Source organism: Eleginops maclovinus, chromosome 10 (assembly GCF_036324505.1).
Source record: "Eleginops maclovinus isolate JMC-PN-2008 ecotype Puerto Natales chromosome 10, JC_Emac_rtc_rv5, whole genome shotgun sequence".
Classification (NCBI taxonomy): Eukaryota; Metazoa; Chordata; class Actinopteri; order Perciformes; family Eleginopidae; genus Eleginops; species Eleginops maclovinus.
In genome coordinates this window covers 2,133,300-2,148,120 of record NC_086358.1, presented here as the reverse complement: position 1 = coordinate 2,148,120, position 14,821 = coordinate 2,133,300, and the positions used below count along the sequence as shown (strand labels likewise).

At 41.4% G+C, this 14,821-nt stretch overlaps 2 protein-coding genes and 1 long non-coding RNA gene across 3 annotated transcripts; 2 read left to right on the top strand and 1 right to left on the bottom strand.

Annotated features, from left to right (window-relative positions):
* Positions 1 to 356: 356 nt before the first annotated feature.
* LOC134871264 (5'(3')-deoxyribonucleotidase, mitochondrial-like) lies at positions 357 to 6,502 on the bottom strand. The gene is made up of 5 exons (XM_063893962.1): positions 5,907 to 6,502; positions 4,140 to 4,240; positions 2,971 to 3,031; positions 2,623 to 2,737; positions 357 to 1,471 (listed from the first exon to the last, which is right to left on the bottom strand). Exons 1-5 carry the CDS (start codon positions 6,165 to 6,167, stop codon positions 1,332 to 1,334), a joined length of 678 nt encoding a protein of 225 aa, XP_063750032.1. The 5' UTR covers positions 6,168 to 6,502; the 3' UTR covers positions 357 to 1,331.
* Positions 5,636 to 6,638, top strand: LOC134871265 (uncharacterized). The gene is made up of 2 exons (XR_010166655.1): positions 5,636 to 6,143; positions 6,417 to 6,638. It is a non-coding gene; the product is annotated as an uncharacterized LOC134871265 (long non-coding RNA).
* A 1,118-nt stretch (positions 6,639 to 7,756) lies between these two features.
* cops3 (COP9 signalosome subunit 3) lies at positions 7,757 to 14,790 on the top strand. The gene is made up of 12 exons (XM_063893979.1): positions 7,757 to 8,074; positions 8,823 to 8,952; positions 9,730 to 9,842; positions 10,194 to 10,243; positions 10,979 to 11,071; positions 11,193 to 11,372; positions 11,490 to 11,630; positions 11,902 to 12,075; positions 12,922 to 13,008; positions 13,242 to 13,355; positions 13,470 to 13,550; positions 13,970 to 14,790. The coding sequence occupies exons 1-12, from the start codon at positions 8,020 to 8,022 to the stop codon at positions 14,021 to 14,023; spliced, it is 1,272 nt and encodes a 423-aa protein (XP_063750049.1). The 5' UTR covers positions 7,757 to 8,019; the 3' UTR covers positions 14,024 to 14,790.
* The last annotated feature ends 31 nt before the right edge of the window (positions 14,791 to 14,821 follow it).

Below are 14,821 nucleotides of genomic sequence, written 5' to 3'. Positions count from 1 at the left end.
CAGGAAGCTTCATTTAGGCCCCAAAAATCAGTGCAGAAAGTGGCTCCAATAGCTGCAAATATCCAACAGGTCTCCTAAGATCATTAACAATAGGAGCAGTGAACATAAGGTGAAGTACGCAGGCAGTATATTGCAGGCTCTGTGGCATAAGCGTGGTCTAGATGGTGAGTAATTATGCAAGTCAAATCTTTGCAAAGAGGCTTGCATGGTATCTAGACGGGCGAATAAGCAAGGTTTGATCATGAAAATGACTCAAATTCTTAAGTTTGGACCAGAAATGAATCGAATAAAGTGTGTGCAAAATATATTTACTGGCTGTGTGAAAGTAGAGCATGTAAAAAAATACACACAAAACATTTTTCCTTTACATTTTGGTTCATTCTGAAATACGTCTTTTATTCACTTTTTTAAATAAAATCTCCCCCAACTTTCCAATAAACCGTTCCTTTCTGTAATATTTCCAACATACTCAACATGTGTGATGGTTTTTGGCAACATGCATATACTATGTTTCATTCATGATGCATAGATGATTGTGTACCGAGTACATACGAAATAAGAACAACATGTATGTGCTTTGTGACAGTGAAGTAATCTGGCTCAGTGCCTACGACTCGTGGAGACTGTGAGTGTGTAGTGGAGTGTCCTGTGCCTCGCTAATAACACACACTCCTGATGAGCCTTTTGTAAAGAAGACAGTAGATGAACGGCATAAAATAATGGCCAAAAGGCAGCTCACAGTGGGTTCAAGCTGCCCTGTTAGACGGACCGTGTCACAGTTTGCTCACACACACGGTCTCAGAGTGCCCCCCTGTGGTCTAACGATAACATGTCCTCTGAGTGCAACAGGTGTGAAAACATCCAGCATGAGTATAATGTCTGTTAAGCCTTAGTTAATTCAGTGAGACAGCGTTCCCTCGAGAACCAGTGATGATTTCATCCCAAATCTGTCCCTAATGAAGTAGTCAACTGCTGGGGCTTCTGGGTAATGTAGTTCCTCACTGTGTGTAAAACATCCAACATGTGTATTAATGTCTAATTAACCATTTTTTTTCAGAGGTAATTGTGCAAGACAGCGTTCCCTCGAGCCTGAGCGATGATTTCGTCCCCAAATCGGTCACTATTGATGAAGGATTCTGGGTAATGTAGTTCCTATCTGAGTAAAACATCCAACGAGTGTGTACAGGTGTTCATTTGGCTCTTTCATCATTATTATTTTTTCAGTTACTTCCACGAGACGGTGTTCCCTTGAGCCTCAGCGGTGATTTCATCCCCACATCTGTAGCTAACGAGGAAAGTAAACGGCTGGGGATCCTGGGTAATGGAGTTCCTCACTGCCTCCTGCTGTCCAGGATGGCCTTCCAGTCGTCGGCCCACGAAAGGAGTCTCCTCTGGGGGGGGCTGAGGGACAGGTGCTTGTTGTGGCAGGCGGTGAACAGGATGTGCTCCCACGTCGGTGCGGGCTCCACACCTGTCAGGAGACACATACGGTTAGGTGACTGACTGACACACACACACACACACACACACACACACACACACACATTTTTTTACGCATGGTTATTTTATTTGAGCCTAAACTCCTCGCAGCTGCAGCAGAATCTGACTAACAGGCGCTGAAGCAGCTGCCTGATAACGTGTCGATGAGGATGTGAGGAGGATGGTGTAAATAATTAAAACACCCGCATGCCGTCACACGAGCGGCTCAGGAAATCACATTAATTTAATCCTTCTGTCTTTGAAACACATTCATTCATGCTGAAAGCTGTCAATTTGAATGCTATTATTAATAAAATAGGTCCTTTTAGATACTCTTTATATCTTTCCTACTGTCTATATGTATATATTAAATGTTCTAGTTGTATTTATAGTATTTGTAACAGGAGCTGCTGTGACAAAAAATACCAGAAATTGGGATAAATAAAAAGTTTGTCCAATTTAATCGGATTAAAACTCAGTCAGTCAATATCTCTGTTTGCTCAAATCTCTCCTAAGAAAAGCAGAAGTCAAATAGTACTTCAGCAACTTGAAGAAGATGATTTAGTTCAAAACAAGAAATGAAACAAATTATTTAAATTAAGGGATTTTTTGACGCAATGACATCTTAAAATATGAGTCAAAGCTTTGTTAAAAACCCTAATTGGATGCGTCAAATGTAAAAACCAGACATTGGTTTCAGCCCTAAGTACAATACCTAATGTCTCTTTGTCATTTAATTAATTAAGATTACTTCATTCTCAGGGGATACACAATGCATGTGCTCCCAAACATGCGTACTATCGGGTATTGGATCGCGTATCATTAGATTTTTCACGATTTTGGTTCTTTAAGAGGTCAAAGCAGGTCACCTGCATATCTGTCACACTTATTAAAACCTTTCCTCATATTTATAATCAACTTTACTTCATACAGTTAATAAAACATGTCAGTCTAATGCAAACAGTTGAACTAGTTTGCTGTTATTAAATAAAATACTGCATTATTTTTGCATTTTCAGTACATTTTGAGATGGCAATTTCCCCCCGGTCTCCCCTTTATTTACCACATGGTGTCTAGATAAACAATAACACATTTACAACGACAATTAGATAAACAAATCTATAATCTATCCCCTGTCCTCACCTAGTATATCGGGCTTGTCGTCGATGAGGATGTCTCCGCTGATCACCGTCTTGTCTCTGGTCAGGATGACCTGCTCCAGAAAGTCGTGACCAAAGTGCTTCTCCACCCAGGCATACTGGACACACACACACACACACACACACACACACACACACACACACACACACACACACACACACACACACACACACACACACACACACACACACACACACACACACACACACACACACACACACACACACACACACACACACACACACACACACACACACACACACACACACACAGTTATTGAGAGTCATTTCCAACGGGGGACAGGGTGATTGTTGTTTTGCAGATGCTCACCTTCTCATAGGGACAGTGCTGGATGTGGTTTATAGGGCTGGTGCAAAGAAAGACATCTGTGCTGCAGAGAGGAAGCAGAGGGGGGAAGTTAAAACCACACACTTCAAACTGTGTCTACATGACGGGGTGTACTGTCCCGACAGTACGAGGGTTATTTTCGGCCCGTTGTGTGTTTTCTGAGAATGCATCAGGCGATCACAGCGTCCTCCAGGTTAACTCACTTTACACTTAAATGAATCAAAGAGTCTGTGATCAGATTATCTGAAGCAGAACCAGGGCACCGTGCAGTTAGGGTCACGACTCCTGCAGGACTGAAGCTACTCGTATCCAGCATTCACCGTCTTTAACTGGAGGCAAACTATGTGAGCATATCTGCATTATAGTAGGGTGGAGCTGCAGGGACGGCCTCGAGCTCAATCTGTATTTTACAGACTTAATAAAAATACTTATATCCATTTATTCCAAATACTGCAGCCCTATACCTCAGTGTCTGACTCAGAAACATAATAATTAGGGATCATTTTCAACAAGAAATGACATATTGATGCAACACAAGTACAAACTAGGTGTCCCATCAGCTGTTTATATAATATGGATGATTCTTCTGTCTTTGTGGCTTCAAAATGCATACAAATCATGGAAATATGTTATTGTTATTATTATCCCCCTTAACTCATATGTATATTTTTATATATATGTTTTTTTAAATATATATTTTTACTGTAGGTATAATTATTTTTCTTGTTCCTTTCCCGTTTCTAAATAGGGAATTGCTTTTGCATTTTAGGCTCCCGATAAGCAGATTCCTTTGTCTTGTTTTAATTATAATGCGTGCAGAAATAAAGAGTACAACATTTTTTAGTGAACATTTGAAATGATGAGTGAGTGTAAATGCAACCCATAATTTGGTGTTTCATTTTTACCTCTTAATTAAAATTGTAGTCAGGATTTATTTGTAAGCCTAATGCTCTTTTATTCTACTTCATGAACTAGAAAACTGCAACATAAGAACATATATGGACATATTAAGTCAATAAATAAAGAGTATTAAAATTAATGTATATTTCTTTAGAATTCAGTTTTTCACCTCTTTATTTCCCCTCTAGTTTTAATGCTTAAAGCTCTTTCAATGGACTTTAAGTCTTAGAGAACTACTTGATAAAACCTACTTCTCCATCTGGGCCATCTCCCGGACCGCCTCGACCCCCCCCGGCAGCGGCTCCAGCTCCATGAAGAAGTCCTTGGACTCCCAGATACTGATGGCTTTCTCCTGCAGTCAAACACACACACACAATCAGTGATAAGGCGAGCGTACAGTGTGTGTCCACGTGAGGGGCGGGCACGTGTTCCCTGACAGGAGATTGTTGAAAAGCAATTTGTGCAGGTGAGAGAGACACTTCAGTGAATGGGAGAGCCGCTGCTGCTGTTGCTGCACAGCTCCACTGACGGTTCAACGACGACCGATCTGAGAAACATTGCGTTCGATTCCTTCTGTTACGCTCGGAGTGGACCCTGACCCCGTTCCTGCTGTCGTAACACTTTTTATTGTCCTTTTAAAATGTAGGTTTGTATTCATGGGTTTTTCTAAAGAAATATAGTATGAGGACAATACTGTGGCGCTGGTGTTGTATAAAATATATCAATTCTGACGCCCATAAGCTGTCTCTGCCGTCTGACCAGACACCTGAGAACGCCCCCAGTAAGAGGGAGCAGAGACCCTGTTACCCGGTTTAGAGTAAAACCTGGTATCAGGGTAAGGTATTATGCAATTACCACTCATTACTCTGGGTTGCTTTTTCAAAAAGACCTGACCTTGTACATGTGAGGAAGGTCATTCAGGGTCTGCAAACTTTGACAATACCCTTTAACATGCAGGGTTAAATATTATTTAAGTGTGTGGGAACACGATGAGGTATTAACATACCTCAGCTAACCAATCAGAGCTGCTCTGGTTTCAGACAGAGGATGAAAAGAGGAGCTCCAGCACAGGCAGTATGAGAAACATAAAGAGACACTACATACTGATATACACCTGAACATCAGCAGGAGAGGACTCTTTAAAGTAGAGACACTACATACTGATATACACCTGAACATCAGCAGGAGAGGACTCTTTAAAGTAGAGACTCTACATACTGATATACACCTGAACATCAGCAGGAGAGGACTCTTTAAAGTAGAGACTCTACATACTGATATACACCTGAACATCAGCAGGAGAGGACTCTTTAAAGTAGAGACTCTACATACTGATATACACCTGAACATCAGCAGGAGAGGACTCTTTAAAGTAGAGACACTACATACTGATATACACCTGAACATCAGCAGGAGAGGACTCTTTAAAGTAGAGACACTACATACTGATATACACCTGAACATCAGCAGGAGAGGACTCTTTAAAGTAGAGACACTACATACTGATATACACCTGAACATCAGCAGGAGAGGACTCTTTAAAGTAGAGACACTACATACTGATATACACCTGAACATCAGCAGGAGAGGACTCTTTAAAGTAGAGACACTACATACTGATATACACCTGAACATCAGCAGGAGAGGACTCTTTAAAGTAGAGACACTACATACTGATATACACCTGAACATCAGCAGGAGAGGACTCTTTAAAGTACAGACACTACATACTGATATACACCTGAACATCAGCAGGAGAGGACTCTTTAAAGTAGAGACACTACATACTGATATACACCTGAACATCAGCAGGAGAGGACTCTTTAAAGTAGAGTAATTGAGTAATTTAATACATCACACCACTGTTTACATCTCACTGACATACAGGCAACTCTGCAGCTGCCACGTTTGATTCTAATAGTGTATAAATGGGATATGTTCTGGTTTTAATTAACTATGTTACTGGGGACCCAACTCATGGAAAGTGCTCCAAAACAATATCATTACACGTCACTTACACACAGATCACTCCGCAGCTGCCCGTACTGTGTGGACACCCAGAAACCTCTCCTGTCCTGCAGGGTGATGAAGGGGTCCTCCGGGTATCTGGCTCGGTACTTCTTCAGGAACCCGCCCTCGAAGTCCGCCAGAACCCCGTCCATGTCCACCAGAACCCGGAGCCTCTTACCGGAGGACATGTTGACGGAAATCCTCCTAACCGGATCACGGAGCAACGTTTTTCCTCTTCCGAGTAGGCGGGTGGTAGAAAGTAGTAACATTGTTAACGAGTAAAATGAGTGGATGGTGTTACATAAGCTTTCACCACGTGATTGAGTTGTTTTCTGTCTTAAGGGGATTTGATTTTACTGCCAGCTTATCTTTGATCATTCTGTGCGTCTCGTTTATAGCCAGCTAAGACAGCTGGCGGGTCAAACGCCTGTGGCCACAGACAGTGTAATGGGAGCTGTTTGTTTGTGTATTTGCAGGCCAGCAGCGACTCATAATAACCTTTCTAAAAACACCCACAGAATGTGAAACATGTAGCTGATGGTGCTACCTGAGCAGAAAACGATGGAAGGCGGCGGGGAGAACAATCTGTACAAGAACCAGCATCAAAGATATGCTAGGAGACCAAGAGGGTTCACTCCTATTTCGTCTGGTGTAGACCCTAACCCTACAGATGTAAAGCCACAACTTGGAGTTATAAAATATATACATAACGTGAAAAAATAAAGAGTTAAAACATTTCACATTTGTCAATAATGATGAGATATTTTAACAATGTGTTTATTATTTTAAACGGTGTACTATTACTGTTGTCTTATTCTGCACGGGGGAGGGAATGGGTCTTAAAAATGGAAAACATGCACAAAAATGACATTAAAGTTTAAAGGAAAGCCTTTCACCATCATAATCATTTTACTGCAGCAGCAAAGTGTGCAGGCATTAACATTTAACAATCTTCAAACGTGAAAGAAACTATAAATATGATCAAATAAAATAACAATATAAAGGACATGAACCACAAGAATACTCAATGTAAACTGTTCTAGATAATTTAGACTGTTCCACTGTACATCAATACAAACGATAGTGTATGAATGCAAATAGTCGTAAATAAATACATATGATAGTGTATAGATACATATAGTAGTATATAAATTACAGTTGTGTAAGTAGTAGGTGTGCCAAAATGTTCATGGTTGTTCATGCTACTGATGGTACTCCACCTATACTACTATTAATAGTAATATAGTGGAGTTTACTTCTTGAATGAATATTTATTGACAATAATAGCCACTTCTGCTTGGAATAGGTGATATTGTTGTTCTATTTAACATTCTATTGCACTATTTTATTTCTATTCTGTTATTTCTTTCAGTATTTTTATTGGTTTTATTTGTTTTACGTGCTATATGTATCATGTTGCATTGTTAGAGGAGCCTGGGAGTTTTTCATTGCCAAATCTGTAGCTGTAGCTGCAGTGCATATGACAATAAAGCCTTTGAATCTTGACTTAATTCAATAGGAATTATCTTCCCAATATATTGATTTTCAACAGTTACCAATAAAATAAAGGAGCTTGGAGTTGGGACTTTATTTTATCTGCACGAACAAAAGACCAACAGAGACATGAAAGGTGATGTTCATGTTTTATTAAGGACAACAACACTTTGGTGTGGAGTCAAGTATATGTGAACGATGTAATGCCAGTGAGACAGGAGCTCTTACATCTTATAACATCTTTGTTGAATACACTACCCAAATGATACGTCAGTTCCTGTATGTTTTTCTAACGTAAGGAAGCTGGTGCTGCAGTCTGAAACGAGCAAATGGAGTCTCTTAACCGATAAGACAATCACAATAAGTTAAAATGTGCAAAACTAAAGAATAAAGACATATGAAAACAGTGACAGTTATCATGTTTCATATTTCCCGCACACCATGTGTGTGTGGCGCTTTAAGAATCCAACGCTCGCTTCGTAAATCTCGTTGCAGTCTGTTCTGTTTTTGTACCATCGCGACAGTTTGACCTCAGTGGCGGCCCCCTGTCTTCAGTCCGTACGGAGTTGTTTCTGACGTTTGAATGAAAAACAGTGCAAATTACCTCCACTTTGGACCCAGGAAATAATGGCTTCAGCCTTGGAGCAGTTTGTGAACAATGTGCGGCAGCTCTCCGCTCAAGGTATGTTTGCTAAAACTAATTTTAATGGAAAGTATTAGATAGTTAGCTTAGCATAAGCTATCCAATGCCTTGCCGATAGCTTTATCTTTTTGCCTTATCATGTAAACAGACTGTTAAAAATGACTTTCTCCGGCTGCTAGAGTACCGTAAAGGACCACCACAAGCTGCTTTAGTACACAGGAACGTTATGTTAACCGCAGGCGTGGTGGTTTATCAACCAAAATGTCTTAAATCCTACTTTTTGAGCTAAAGGAATAATATCTGAGCACTGCCTACCAGTAGTCCCGCCCTCGCCTCACGTGATTGGCTGTCGGACGGAATAAGCGAATTCTATTGGTTCAAATCACGCTTGCTTTGCTTCTTGATTCAAGGCCTTGACAGGACACTTGACCGGATTTTTATTGACATACATTGCTAATTTAGGATGATTGTAAATATTTTTGTGGTTAAGTTTGTTTCCTATATTTGCAAAGAACAGCCTATTGATGGAAGAAGACGGTTAAATTGCAAGGTTACCACAAATCCCACCATTAAAACAATGAGGAAATTAAGACTAACAACCTAGTGGTCAATTAATTACAGGACAAGTTGCCTACAAAAGCAATTCTCAAATTAGATTTACATCTACCATTAAGATGTGAGCTGTCTTAAATATGAGATATGTGTCCTTCCAAAGATCTAAATGGCATACAAGATGTTTCTAATGTGTTTTAATTTCCCCCTGATTTTTTTGCCCTTTCACCTCCAGGCCAGATGACTCAGCTCTGCGAGTTGATCAACAAGAGCGGGGAGCTGCTGGCCAAAAACCTTTCCCACCTGGACACGGTGCTGGGAGCCCTGGACATCCAGGAGCACTCCCTAGGCGTGCTGGCTGTGCTGTAAGTAACCTACTCCATCCTAATTCTGTCCAGGATTGACACCGTCCGTGTTAAGAGCTCTTACCCAGTGTCTCCTGAAGTCTTCTGCTGTTTTTTTAAACTCTTGTTTCCCTTTTTGAGTTTACTTCTTTCGATTCTCCACACTCCTGCCTTCATGGAGCTCCCAATAGAGTTGTTATTGTTGTATCTGTTGAAGGTCATATTGTACGTTTTGTGTTGAATAGGGTAGAAGTGGACGAGAAAGAGAGTTAAGGAAAACGAAACTTCACGACTATTTTACACAAACAAAATATGATATCAAGTAAATGCATCTTGAATAAAGGGTGCTATTTCCTAATTCTCACTCTTATAAAGGGCTGCGTGTTGCAAACCTGATGTTGACAGGAAGCAGCCGACAGCTACCTGTTGCACGTACAGTAAATGATGTAGGCCTGAGATAGATTTGTAAAAAAGGAAGTGATCCATCCTAGAAAATCCAAAAAGGCCAATGCTGCATTGAAGAATCAACAAATATGAGCAAAGATATTTTTATTGCTCTTTACATAAATGGGGAACGCACAGAATAAAGTATTTTGGTTTTACTTGATGAGAGAGTCATGATATACATTCCCTTCTGCATCATAACGCTTTAAAACTCAACTTAAGAATGATATAGTTGACTCTCTACGAATGGAAATGACCTGACATATAAACCCACCAGTGTGTTGTCATTACCAGTGAAGGTGTATGGCCTGTATGTACGTCTCCTTGGTTCACTGACCTTGTCTTTTGTTCCAGATTTGTGAAGTTCTCCATGCCAAACATCCCTGACTTTGAGACGCTGTTCTCCCAGGTCCAGCTCTTCATCAGTACCTGCAACGGGGAGCACATTAGATATGCAACAGACACTTGTAAGTCCAGACTAACCAAAAATCTCACTACTAAATGGTTGTTTCCTGCTGGTGTTTTCTGTGCAGATCTCTCTCTGTTCATTGTGTCGTCAGCTGTACACTTATAAATGATGCAAGCCATTTTTCATGCATGTACTTTCCTCAGTTGTAAATCAGACACTGGAACACTTTTCCTGTGTCCGCTGACCAGCTCTGCATATGAACTGGGCTTACAATTACATGTAGTGCAGCCTAAAGTGCCAGTAGAGGCTAGCTGATGCATCTCGTGTGTGTGTGAGCAGTGCTTAACCTCCAAAAAACAAAAGGTAACTCAATAATTGAACAGCTTCTTCTTTGTGTTTCCTCTCACAGTTGCTGGTCTCTGCCATCAGATGACAAACGCCCTCGTAGAGCGGAAACAGGTGAGACTTAGTGTTGGTCTTCTGTGTTTTCTCTAATGTCTTAGCTTTCCATGATCGTTACTGCCACGTGTCTCTGTTAACATTCCCCTTACAGTGGCTGCTTATCCAATGCACTTAAGTTCCTAGGCCACCAAGTCTGCAAGGTGTCTCAGTTCTGATGCTTTAGTTAAGTCTCATTGTGTCTTCCAGCGTCATGGCAGGTTATTTCATCCAAATGACACCTCGCTCGGTCCACTACGTACTTATTGATGCAATAGTGTTGTGAACCACGGCTACAAGGTCAAAATGTCCTTGTGATTTGAACTTTAAGATCTCCAGCATCTCACTAGCTTACCGTAGTTTTTAAAAGGCTCTATTACAGCTCCATCACATGTCGAAATTAAGGAAATTAAGCACTTAATAACAGAAGAATAGCAAAGAAAACCAGAGTCCACCTATATCAAACAACAGTGGGCGTACATATAACTGGTTTTCAAAAGCTTTGTGACCCTCATTTCAACATTTGTCTCTGACATTAACACGTGCTTAAGTGGGTCTTGCACCCAGTATGCTTTAAAGGACACCAGCTCTTCTGCATGGAGTTTAATTTTACACAATCGTCCCAAATGAAGTCTCCCCTTCCAGCAGTAGCATGTGTTCCTTTTTCGTCTCGATCTAAATATTTCATGCATTGTGTTTGGACGTCTCGGCTGAATGACTAACTGGTTGTTGTTGTTGTTTTGCTCCTTCTCACAGCCATTGAGGGGTGTTGTCGTCCTAAAACAGGCAATAGACAAAATGCAGATGAACACAAACCAACTTACCTCAGTTCACGCAGACCTGTGTCAGGTGAGTCGCTGTGGAAGCCTTAATGGCCTCGTGTTCAATTATTTAATCCCAGTCTTATTCCCAGTCTCTTCCCAGTGTGTCCCTAAAAAGTCCTCCTCTCTTTAATCCTGTGTCCTCGCAGCTGTGCTTGTTAGCAAAGTGCTTCAAGCCCGCCCTGCCCTTCTTGGAGCTGGACATGATGGACATCTGTAAGGAAAACGGAGCGTACGACGCAAAGCACTTTTTATGTTACTACTACTACGGTGGCATGATCTACACGGGCCTCAAAAACTTCGAAAGAGCACTGTATTTTTATGAACAGGTACTGAAACACCCCTAAAATACTCAGAATGTGTCTTTTTAATGTCCTCAAAGTGCAAAATAATCTACTTTTCTCTTCTATACAGTCAGATACTCATGTATTTTCTCACTCTCTCAGGCAATAACCACTCCAGCCATGGCAGTGAGCCACATCATGTTGGAAGCCTATAAGAAATACATCCTGGTGTCGCTCATTCTCCACGGCAAAGTGCAGCCACTGCCCAAATACACATCTCAGATCGTGGGGAGGTTCATCAAGGTGAGGACACACGGCGGGGAGGGAATTGGTAGCATGAGCTCATGCAAGCAACATCAAAGAGTGGTGCAGGAATGTGTCCTGAAACCTGGAAATGCGTTAGCATTTGAGCCCTGTCGGTTGCCTTGTTTGTGGTGTTGTTAAACTCTGGATGTGTTATCAGCTGGGACTGCAGTGTGAACACCTTGTGGAAACCAGTATAGATCTACTCCTGTCATGCCATGAGGTCATTTGTTTCCCCTCTCTTGTTTTTCCTCTCCTTGCTGCCCTTTAGCCCCTGAGCAATGCATACCACGAGTTAGCTCAGGTCTACACCACCAACAACCCGGCGGAGCTGCGCGGCGTCGTCAACAAACACAGCGAGACGTTCACAAGAGACAACAACACGGGGCTGGTCAAGCAGTGCCTCTCCTCCCTCTACAAGAAGAACATCCAGAGGCTAACCAAGGTGGGGGGGCTTCCACGCTCATGTGATCCAAGAAAACAAGGGTGGAGTTTGTCTTATCCTCGCTTCTTCACGTGGGGACGCTATGAACTGTACTGCTGAGCTTTGGGATTACATTTAAGTTACATTTACGCTGAGGATTTGCATTGTTGACAGATCAGAGAAGGACATGGTGATGAGAATTAAGCTAAATAAAGAGCCTTAGTGTCTGAAAGGAAAGCAGTGCTTTTACTGAGTTTAGTCAAGTTCTGAAGCCTTTTAGTTTCAGCGTTGCTGGCGAGGTAAATCTCCGAGGAGACATCTGGAAATGTGTCCAAATGTGTAACTTAAATGAGATGTCTAAAAGTCAGCTGTGAGTGAGTCTGAGTGTGTGTGTGTGAGTGTTAGCTTCCCTAGAGCAAGTGGTGCTGCTCTGCATAAATGAGGTGTGAACGGGTGAATGACTCGTAGTATGTGAAGCTTTGAGGATTCAGAAGAGCTGTATGAGTACAGAACATTTGTCATTATCCACACGTCTACATCATGACATGAGGAGACATATTTAAGTGTCTTTTTAACCTTTAATATCCTGATTTTAGCTTTGATCTATTTAGTTTATTTCCTGGATTTTGTGCTGCTTTGCTGCAGTTAGCTCTGCTTTCAATCAAGCAATGTAAACAAACCTAATCCACTGACACAGCAAAGCTCAAAGTAACTCCACATGACCACACAGCTGTAGCTTCAGTCTAATCTAATGTTTCTCTCCTGAAAAGCATGTTGTAACCTTGCAGGGAACATTGCTTTATATTTACATGCATTAAATTATAAATTGTAACCTCTTTTAACTTTGTGTTTATGCCCCTCCTGCAGACCTTTCTGACGCTGTCTTTGCAAGACATGGCGAGCAGAGTGCAGCTGTCCGGCCCGCTGGAGGCCGAGAAATACGTCTTACACATGGTGAGTAGATCAGAGTAACTGAAGCATGGAAAGCCTGTCCTTCACATGTCACCTGTGCAAAATATCCAGATGACATGTGTATCCGTGATCGGATCATAGCTGCAGAATGATTCCTGCCTTTTATGGGTTGGTATTTAATAAGTCTCGCATCTGATTTTCTATCCAGCAGCACTTTCCTCTTGATCTGCACTTGATAATCTGAGTTAAGTTGTTCCTCTTCCTCTCCTGTGCAGATTGAAGACGGTGAGATCTACGCTAGCATTAACCAAAAGGACGGCATGGTCTGCTTCCACGACAACCCAGAGAAATACAACAACCCAGCAATGCTCCACAAAATTGACCAAGAGGTGAGGATGTCCAACGCTGTTTTCCTCTTTTCTTTCATGACATATGACTTTGATGTTCTGTAAATATGTGTGGTGGAAACTACTGTTTAATCAAAGCGTTTTGTCTCCTGGCAGATGTTGAAATGTATAGAGCTGGATGAGAAACTAAAGTCTATGGATCAGGAAATCACAGTAAACCCACAATTTGTGCAGAAGGTGAGCCAATCATATCGCTTTAACTATTACATGTTGCTCTGGAGTCTTAAGGGGACAGCACTCCTTCAATCAGAACATGCATATCTTTCCTCTTGAGCTTTTTATGAGTCTCTATTGTTTAAGCACAAACATATATATATACCTTTCCTCATATGCATAGTAAACACTCTAAATGTTTCAAGGAGCTTTAATACGTAATAAATGATTTGAGTAAGATATAAAGCTCCCTCAAATCTGGACTTTTGTTCAATATTCAAAGATCAGCAGTGGGTTTTCTCTGCAAAGCTACCCGCAGATGTTACTACTACGCTCTAAAACAAACACAAATATCTTCCTTTGTTGAACACGGCAGGAACCAGTTTTCCAAGTTGTTTTCCGGTCAGGTAGCGTTCCTCATGTGACACTTGTCTGTGTTTCAGAGTATGGGATCGCAGGAGGACGATGTTGGTAGCAAAACGTCCAGTTATTCCTGAGGATCCTCGGATGGGGGGGGCGGGAGGGGGGTTTGGGAGGAGAACGCTGCAGCAGCTACCAGCCAACACGTTCTGCCCTGGGAGGAGTTGGATTTTTTTTAAGGAGGAAAAACAAACAAACATTCTACAGCATAAAGGACATTGGTCAAGAAAATCTAATTGTGTGAAATGATGATGATGATGATGATGATGATGACGATTTAAATTTGGTTATTTCTTTCTTCACAGGATAGCAAATTGTCCTTTACGAGGAACAACAAAAAAAAAAGAGATTACAATTTTGTCAGTGTTTTATTTATCAATGTTCAGGTCCGAGCGCCACTTAACAGAAACCACAATAATAAAGACTGGACTTATTTGTTCCAAACATATGTGTGAATAATTTCACTGTTTGTACCGGTTCTGCTGCATGACGGCCGTAAAAAAAAAAAGAGGGGTAAAAACGTGACAAGGATTAAAACCTGATGTACTGCAGTGATCGCTCCCCTCTCACTCCTCTTGGTTAGCATTTAGAAATCATCCATGGACATGCCCCCCAAGACCAGACTCGAGTCGTACACAATCCCGAGCACTGTTTTTGTTTGTGTTGTTTCTTCCTTTTCCTCTTTTAGGTTGGATCCACTAGAGGTCACTAGAGCACTGTATAGAAAACCCCGTTTTGACGGCTTGTTGTTACAACAGGGTGAAGTCAATGAACCAAACTGGCATGTCATTTGGGAGCTTTTTGCGATTGTGGATCTGTTAATAATAAATTGTTTAAGATTATAGCTTTGGGTTTCATGCCTTTGTGAAAAAGAC